Source organism: Setaria italica, chromosome IX, assembly GCF_000263155.2.
Source record: "Setaria italica strain Yugu1 chromosome IX, Setaria_italica_v2.0, whole genome shotgun sequence".
Lineage (NCBI taxonomy): Eukaryota > Viridiplantae > Streptophyta > Magnoliopsida > Poales > Poaceae > Setaria > Setaria italica.
Genome location: NC_028458.1, coordinates 54852099 through 54860562, shown reverse-complemented (window position 1 = coordinate 54860562; position 8464 = coordinate 54852099). Strand labels below are relative to the sequence as shown.

At 49.9% G+C, this 8464-nt stretch overlaps 3 protein-coding genes across 3 annotated transcripts in view; 2 read left to right on the top strand and 1 right to left on the bottom strand.

Annotated features, from left to right (window-relative positions):
• The first annotated feature begins 287 nt into the window (after window positions 1-287).
• LOC101783919 (serine/threonine-protein kinase RIPK) lies at window positions 288-5283 on the top strand. Its single transcript, XM_004985440.4, has 5 exons — window positions 288-786; window positions 1783-1918; window positions 3375-3511; window positions 4195-4318; window positions 4421-5283. The coding sequence occupies exons 1-5, from the start codon at window positions 349-351 to the stop codon at window positions 4861-4863; spliced, it is 1278 nt and encodes a 425-aa protein (XP_004985497.1). The 5' UTR covers window positions 288-348; the 3' UTR covers window positions 4864-5283.
• A 70-nt stretch (window positions 5284-5353) lies between these two features.
• LOC101772443 (protein LURP-one-related 6) lies at window positions 5354-7729 on the bottom strand. Its single transcript, XM_004987087.3, has 5 exons — window positions 7610-7729; window positions 7384-7565; window positions 6208-6361; window positions 5819-6061; window positions 5354-5707 (listed from the first exon to the last, which is right to left on the bottom strand). Exons 1-5 carry the CDS (start codon window positions 7727-7729, stop codon window positions 5576-5578), a joined length of 831 nt encoding a protein of 276 aa, XP_004987144.1. The 3' UTR covers window positions 5354-5575.
• Window positions 7730-7786: 57 nt separating this feature from the next.
• The window catches only part of LOC101772039, a 2490-nt gene continuing 1812 nt past the window's right edge, over window positions 7787-8464 (top strand). The window contains exon 1 of the mRNA XM_022823344.1: window positions 7787-8259. Within this exon, the coding sequence (XP_022679079.1) occupies window positions 8013-8259 (247 nt within the window). The 5' untranslated portion in view covers window positions 7787-8012. The remainder of the gene's footprint in view (window positions 8260-8464) is intronic.

Below are 8464 nucleotides of genomic sequence, written 5' to 3'. Positions count from 1 at the left end.
CCCCGCCGACTCGTGACACCACCCCGTCTCCCTGCGGGGTTTTCCGCCGTGTCGAGCGCAACCCGGCAACGAAGTCAGAAGCCACCCGTCCGTGTCCGTCCCCAGACCCCAGTTCAGTCTCCGCCCTACCAAACCACGGCCCGGTCCCGGCCCGCCGCTAATCACCACCAGTTAATCTCGCCCACAACCACTCCGCCTCAGCTCTCCTCCAGGATTAAGCGATTATAACCCACCCCGCAAGCAACCAAACGCCGCGACCGCCCCGTATATATACCTCGATGCGTCCAGCCAAAGCAGCTGGTGAGCGGCCGGGAACCCGACCGGGGCGGGACACGAAGCGAACGCGGCATGGCGAGGGCGGGGTGGGGCTCGCTCTTCGGCTGCTTCGGCTCCTCCTCCCACGGGAGCAAGAGCAAGAGGAGCAGCAGGAAGAAGAAGAAGAAGAGCAAGCAGCCCAAGGTGGCGGCGGCGGCGGGTGGGAGCGGCAGCGGGAGCGGGAAGCCGAGGTCGCTGCAGAGCCGGCTGTCGTTCACGGAGCTGAGCGGGATGGTGTCGCCCGAGGACCTGTCGCTCTCGCTCGTCGGCTCCAACCTCCACGTCTTCAGCATCGCCGAGCTCCGCGCCGTCACCCGGGACTTCTCCATGACCAACTTCATCGGCGAGGGCGGGTTCGGCCCCGTCTACAAGGGCTACGTCGACGACAAGACCAAGCCGGGACTGCGCGCGCAGCCCGTCGCCGTCAAGCTGCTCGACCTCGAGGGCGGCCAGGGGCACACCGAATGGCTGGTAATTTGCTCATTTGATTGCACCACTTCCTGGTTAGCCATTTAAGTATTTAATCAACGTGTACTACTTCACCACGATTGGCCTCTCGATTCGGATAGTACAGTCATGTACTGCCATATTAATTGGTCCGGATAATAGCACGGCAGGTTTAACTTAGGAGGAGGAATTTTGCTGATGAAACAGTGTCAGCGATGTTGTGTTTAGCGTCCACCAGAGCTTTCTCCTGCTTTAATTAGTTCATGAGAATTTGCTTCTTCTCTTCCAAGTTAGTTGAGCTGCTCCGCTGATCCTCAAGTTTGAGTCAGTCAGTTACCTCAGAAATTTTCATCATCAACTCATATAGTACTTATATGTATAGGCCCTTCAAACCATTTAAGTTGAAATTTGAAATCTATTTGCTCATGCTAGATTATTGGCATTAGCAATCTGTACTATATATTACCTCCGATGCAAAAACACAAGATGCTGTTTAATTTAGAGTTTCCCCAAAGGCAACATTCCCAAACCAAATTACTATCCAGTGCTTGTTAGGGACTTGGGTGTGATATCACAAATGTTTGTAGCTAGGTAGTAGAGTACTTGGTAATAGATTCCAGAACCAAAAGGGTGAAGTAAAAGTGCATCTTTGACAAATTAAATCGTCTCAACATGCACGTTTCTTTTCTTTTGTTGAAGTATTATAAACATGTACTTGTGTTTAGTTTCAAAATTATTTGTCAATAAGACAATAATATTCAAACAGGTTGTCTTTTCTTAGCTAGAAGTAGAAGTTCCCTGGCTTGAGGTTTTATGAAACGTACTGAACTTGCTCCCGAAAGCTGCTTGCCGCAGTTGCCAGCATGGGAGAGTAGATGTTCAATGCAACAGTGTTTGCTTAGTTTAAAGACTTTCCTCGGCTAGTTGTTATATACGCCTCAGCCTAAAGCAAAGCAGTAGAGTAATGAGAAAGATTCAGTTAACTGACATAGCCATCAAATGTGTGCCAACACTGTGCAGACCGAAGTCATCTTCCTGGGGCAGCTGCGGCACCCTCACCTCGCGAAATTGATCGGCTACTGCTACGAGGAAGAGCACAGGCTGCTCGTCTACGAGTTCATGACCAGGGGCAGCCTGGAGAAACATCTCTTCAAAAGTAAGCACTCCAAATACAATTACAGTTAACGTTTCGAACCTTTTCACTGCTCGCTTGTCAATTTCCTACAGCGACACTTCATACATGCCACGTCATTTTCCTAAGGCTGCAAGAGTGAAACACACACATACGGTAGAGCCTAGAAAGACACTGTAGCGGCAAGAGCCAGCGAGATCAGCATCGAGTTTGCAGGCGACAAGAAAGGGATATCCCTTGCACGTTGTTGTCAGGCTCCTTTTCTCCTCGCTGCATCACTAAGCTAGGAAAAGATTCGAATCTCGAGGTGCACATCAGTCTCGAAACCGGACGGCTCGATTCGCCTCACCAACTTCTTTTCTCGCATAATAAAATTTATTTTTTCTTCGGCGAAAAATTTGTGGCCGAACGGGATCGATCGAGAGAGCAGCTAGTAGCTTTCCGTTCCGTGCTCCACACCCTTCGATTTTTTTCCCCTCCTCTCCCGTTTTCCGTGATGGTTCAAACTGCCTTTCGGACCTGTCGTTGCCGCGTCAATTTGCAGCCGTGTTACATCATCTCTCACTTGGTCTCCTCTCCTCCCAGTCATTTTCTCTTAACCACTTTGGTATTTTTCACACCCATCTTGATGATCATGCCTCCAAATGTCAAGCTGGATTCTAAGGTTTGTAGGAGCAGGACACCTGCGCCACTTGCTGCGTATCGGGTGCTTGCTGTTTTCGCTGCTTTAATTAATCTCTATGCAAATTAAAGTAAAACCGCTAGCTCACACTGTATGTGATTAGAATCAGTCGGCAGGGCATCTGCCGTTCTAGATTGCAAGTCAAAAGGTTTGTGAATTGTGTTACCACTACATACGATTCATCTCGATCGTTACAGGCACTCAAATTAAAGGGCCTAATTAACTAGCAAGATGCTACGTGATTGCTTTTAACAGAACATGGTGCAACTTCCGTTCATTCTCCATCATGGTTTTATGCGAGTGCCTGTAAAAATTTATGCTTCGAAACAGTGCCTGAATTTTTTTTAAGATTGCAAACTATCACTGTAAACAGTTAGTCACTGACGTGGACGCTAGCCCTAGCTAATCTGTAGGCAAGTGAATTGCTTGTTCAGTTGGTCGATCTTATATATATATTGTGCATGTCGGAGGCTCATGCCATAGATCTGAATATAGCTGCACGTGGTTTGAAATACAAATATACAATAGATTCGTACCATATACTACTGCAGATGAGTACGTCAAGAATTAGGTGAAGTTCATTTCACCCATTCTAAACAAGAGGATGGTGTTGTCGATCGGAAATGGACATCTTCCGAACATTTGGCACACAGCCAGCCGTGTTTTAACTCGATCTCATCATGAAATGTCTTGACAGCTTCCGTCAAATTCGATGCACATCATCTAGCTGTGCTAACTTTGATTACCTCAGCTGATCAAAACCCAATACCTCATCACTCGATGTACGTGTGTGTGCAGAGTACGCGGCGTCGTTGCCATGGTCAACACGGCTGAAGATCGCCATTGGCGCTGCCAAAGGGTTGGCCTTCCTCCATGAAGCCGAGAAGCCGGTCATCTACCGGGACTTCAAGACCTCCAACATCCTGCTCGACTCGGTGAGTTCAAATGCGGCGTAACACCACACGCTATCCATCCATCCACGTCTACTTACCTACCGCTTCCCCTCCATCGAAAGGTCAGGCTCATCTCATCTAGCTGCTAGTCATCGATCTGTGGTGGGGTTTGTTTGGTTTGGTTTGGTCTGATGGGGCGAGTGAAATATCCGCAAGAAACTATAGCTATCTTATCCAGCGATCGATGGCACCCGGGGTTGGTTGCAGGCTTGCATTCTCGCAAGTCAGTCGCGTCGAGTAAACTGCTGCTGAAATCTCGTCAGGTCGCCAAACCAAATGCCAACTGCAGAACGGCAAAATCTTGACCTGACCTGGACGTACTGGCTTCGCTGTTCATTTTCAGGCCTGTGAACCAGAACGGGTCAAGTGTCAACCATTGCAACGCCGCTAGCTCCCGTATTGCATCGGCCTGTCATGCTCATGCTGTCATGCATGCGTGCCACGGGAAAAAAGATTACCTTTTTTTTTCTTGGAGGGAAAAGAAAAAGAAAAAGCATCGCTCATTGGCAACGATAAAGTAGTACGATAAATCCTTTTAAATTCCGGCTGGCTGCTGCTAAAATGAACGGAGTTGTTGGGGTTAACTGCTCTACGAGAGGCAGCGGCTGACGTCCGCGTCCATTTGCTACAGTGCTAATCACTTATCGCCTGTTATCTTCTTTTAGGATTACAAGGCCAAGCTGTCGGATTTCGGGCTCGCCAAGGACGGGCCGGAGGACGACGAGACGCACGTCTCGACGCGAGTCATGGGCACGCAGGGCTACGCCGCGCCGGAGTACATCATGACCGGTACGTATACTACAAACAACACAAAATTTCACCACCAGAGCTACGAAAAATTGTCTGACGACGACGACTAACCTCACTGAGCATCTGCATTTGCCACGGCAGGCCACCTGACGGCGAAGAGCGACGTGTACGGCTTCGGCGTGGTGCTGCTGGAGCTGCTGACGGGGCGGCGGTCGGTGGACAAGAGCCGGCCGCCGCGGGAGCAGAGCCTGGTGGAGTGGGCCCGGCCCTACCTGACGGACGCGCGGCGGCTGGACCGCGTCATGGACCCCAACCTGGCGGGCCAGTACTCGGCCCGCGCCGCGCAGAAGGCCGCCGCGGTGGCGCACCAGTGCGTCAGCCTCAACCCAAAGTCCCGCCCCCACATGTCCGCCGTCGTCGACGCGCTCGAGCCGCTCCTCGCGCTCGACGACTGCCCCGTCGGGCCCTTCGTCTACGTCGCGCCGCCGGAGGATAACAGCAACAACGACAAGGGGAGCTCCGGCAGACGAGGCCGGAGGAAGTCCAGCGATGGTGCGGCGGCGGCTGTCGTGCGGCCGGAGTAGCTAGCTAGGGAGAAATCCATGGAAGTGCAGCAGATGATTTGGGTTTGCATTGCTCGCCCCTCCTCCTGTCTCTGGATTGTTGCAGCTGGCTGAGCTACCGATCAAGCAGCGCTAGTGGGTCGGTGTAACACGTAATCGAAGCAGGTTGAGTTTGGCATGAAGATGGAGTACCTCCAAGAGGGGTTTTGAAGAGCGTGCACTGTACATAGGATAGGAGTAGAGTATATCACACTTACATGTTCACTTTTGTCAGGGTTTGGGGAGATATGGCTATGGATGATGGAGTATAAAATAGTTAAATATATAGTGGAAAAAATAATGTTGGAGGAGTTGAGGCCCACTCCGATCCAAGTGTACTGACATATTCCTTCCACTTTTGTATGTATGGTCCAGAAGCTAGTATGGGCCTAGTTTGTCTCAGGCCCGAGGAGAACTCATCTGGGCCGAAATCTGGTGCGGCCTTCCTTTCAAGGAGTAAAATTCAGAGCACTTGAAACCACTTGCAAAACTCAAAGATCCTTTGCAAGCAAACTACTTGAAACCACTTCACAACAGAACACACATCCAAATCATACATATCATGTACATGGTAACCTATCAACAAAAGGGAAATATTCGAAAAACAATCACAGCTATGCAATTGTATCCTAACAGATTGCTAATGTAATGAATCTTATCGACAGATGAGCAGCTCTCGTCTCTACTAACATCATTAACACCTTGTGGACTCTCCATGAATGTTGTCAAGGATGGCAATCACGCCGACCACAAAGGCCTGGTCATAACCTGGTTGCACCACCACTTGGTAGAAGTCCCTCCCCGCCAACATCCCCTTCACACCAATCTGTGACACACGCCAAGAACAAACAAAAAATTTGCATCACCCGTTGGATCATGATGTAATTGTACTCCTAAGTTCCTCCAAACTTCATTGTCCTGGCTGTGGAGCTTTTACCTGTGCTGCAACATGGCCTGCTCGGTTTTTTATGGCACAAGATCTCTGAACAAAGGATCCAGTCACCTCATAGTCCCAGTGTCTGTTTCTCCCCTTCGGTTCCAGGGTAACCTGAACATCACCCTTCATGCAGAGGACAGGCTTAGGATCCTGCAAGCTGAAAACCAGCTTGCTCGGCTCACCATAGTCGGTCAGATATCCTCTCCACCAGTTGCTAACACTCAATGCTTGAACAATGCCTCCCTGTGAGATCAAGTTCGATCAGTTTTTCAGAAACTTGGAGTAGCTGAAGATCTTTTTGCATTAGAAAAAGCTGCATTTCAGAAAGTTTATTCGAACATTCAGAAAAGAAAATAGAAACTTTCAGACTAGCTCTGAATTTATTTCACCTTCTTGTGAATGAAAAGGATTGCATTGCCATCACCATCCCTGACAATCAGCTGCCCACTAGCACCTATGATCCCACAGCCATCGACGCTGAAAACAGCCCTTTGATCCTGGTCCGTGACAACAAAGCCTCCACCGTTCACAGTGGGAGGGCGCCTGCGCACCATCAGCACAGCTTGCGAAGAACTACAGAAGATCTTGCTGACAACAGGAGCTATTGTTGTATATGCGCCCATGGTATGCAACGTGTGTAGCTCTTTCTTACAGTTGAGATAAATGAACATATAATCCTTTCCAGAGTCATAGGAGAGATATATATGTGCTATGCTTCTAGGTAGCACCAGTAGCTTCGCAATGGAAGCAAGGAATATATAGAGTCGTTTGAGTATGGATGTGTCTCGTGACACATCTAACTGCCTAACAAGGAGCCCTCAAAAAAAAAAAACTGCCTAACAAGGATTGCCACAGAGGTTGCGAACTCGCTGATCATTGTGAGCCAATCAACTGGATGAAGTATGAAATTTGAAGCAACTACACACAGCAACGTTAAGTATGCTGGTCTGCTGGATCCCACAAGAAGAATCTTTGAACAATTGCTTTAGGCTACCAAACTACTTTATCTTTACCTTTTTGTTGGAGTGTTTGTGTTTACCTGAGGACCGATAATTTGGCTAATCATGGGCCTAAGCCCTAATCATGTGTCAATGTTACTTTGCTGAATGCTATACGGCAATGCAAAATGCCTTGTGATGGACAGGTTCAGGAGATCCAACCATGCTTATCCATCCTTCCCATAAGTGGTATCTAATGACAGCACAGATCGAATATACAACATTAATTCTTCCTTCCCTCCAAAATAGGACATTGATCTCTTCCACACTAAGCAAACTCCTCTTTCATATGGGAAACACGAAACAAGCCGGATGTTTTCTCAGCAAGCCACAATGTTCCAAACAACTATTACCAAGTGGATTTATTTCACAAGACTCAAGCTGCAAGCAAAAGGTGGCGTCTTGGCCAAACTGAATGCAATTTTCCATCAATGATATGGATCCAATTTTAGATATATACCATCAACGATAAGGATCCAATTTTCCCAAGCAATTTCCTCAATACAATGACCAAACCAACTTGGGTGGCGTCTTGGCCAAACTGAATGCAAAATGTGCAGTGTTTACCTCAGCTTGCGAAGGATCTCCACGGCGTCGTCCAGACGGCGGCCCTCGAGCGCAGCCGGGTCGTCGACCCTGAACTTGGGGGTAGCTCCAGCGTACGGTGGTGTGGTGGTCGAGCACGGGTCGCACGACGATGGTGCGGTTGAGCAGAGCGACGACCACCCTGGCGTTCCAGAGCTCACCCACTAAACTGCAGATCCTGATGTACGGCCTACACCTGGAGGATCACTCTCCGTAGAGATCCCTTACCGCATCGCCTGCCCGCCGCAGCCCCGGGCGGAGAAAGGGAGGAGAGGAGGGCGCCGAGCATGGAGTAGGCGGAGGAGAGGAGGAAGGTTGGGAGTAGCATGAGTACGGCCACGACGAGGAGAAGGTGCGACTGGACACTCCGAATGTGCCACCGGGCGCAGCTTGACAGCCAATCTATCTCGCCGGCGGCGGACGGGAAAGCGAGCGCTGCATCGCCGTGGCGAGAGAAGAGAACAGAACTGCAGAAGGGACTAGGTTATAAAATATAGGTCCACAAATAGGGTGTTTCATGTAAATAATCGGATCGCGAATATCAATCGCGATCCGATTTAGGGTGTCTTGTGGGCTAAATTACAAATTTTGTGACCGCCGTCCACTCTGCGATGCCGATGCTACCTCCCCCGCTCCCCTTCGGGCGCCGGCGGCGGACGCCCGGCGTCTACAACAAGCCCGTGGAGCCGCATTGGCTTCCGCCGTATCTCTTCCGGTTCCGATTGGATAACCTGTTCGGCGCGAAGGTGCTCCAGGTATTCGCCGTCTTCGGCAGAGGACGGCAGCCGGTGGCAGCGACGGGAGGCTGGTCCGGTGGTAGTAGTCAGCATCCGAAGAGGAGAGGATGCATACGATCTGGTAACGCCCGCCTCCTCCCCTTGCCATCGATGCCGTCTACTATTTGGTTCTTTCCACATGTTCAGTCATGGATGGGTGTCCGAATTTGGTTTTGTTGGCTGCCGTTTCACGGTCGCAAATGGATGCTGAGGAGGAGAAAACGGGTTAGGAAGTGAATATCCTGACCATAAGCACGTGTTTGTTGGTAATGATTCACAGATATTCG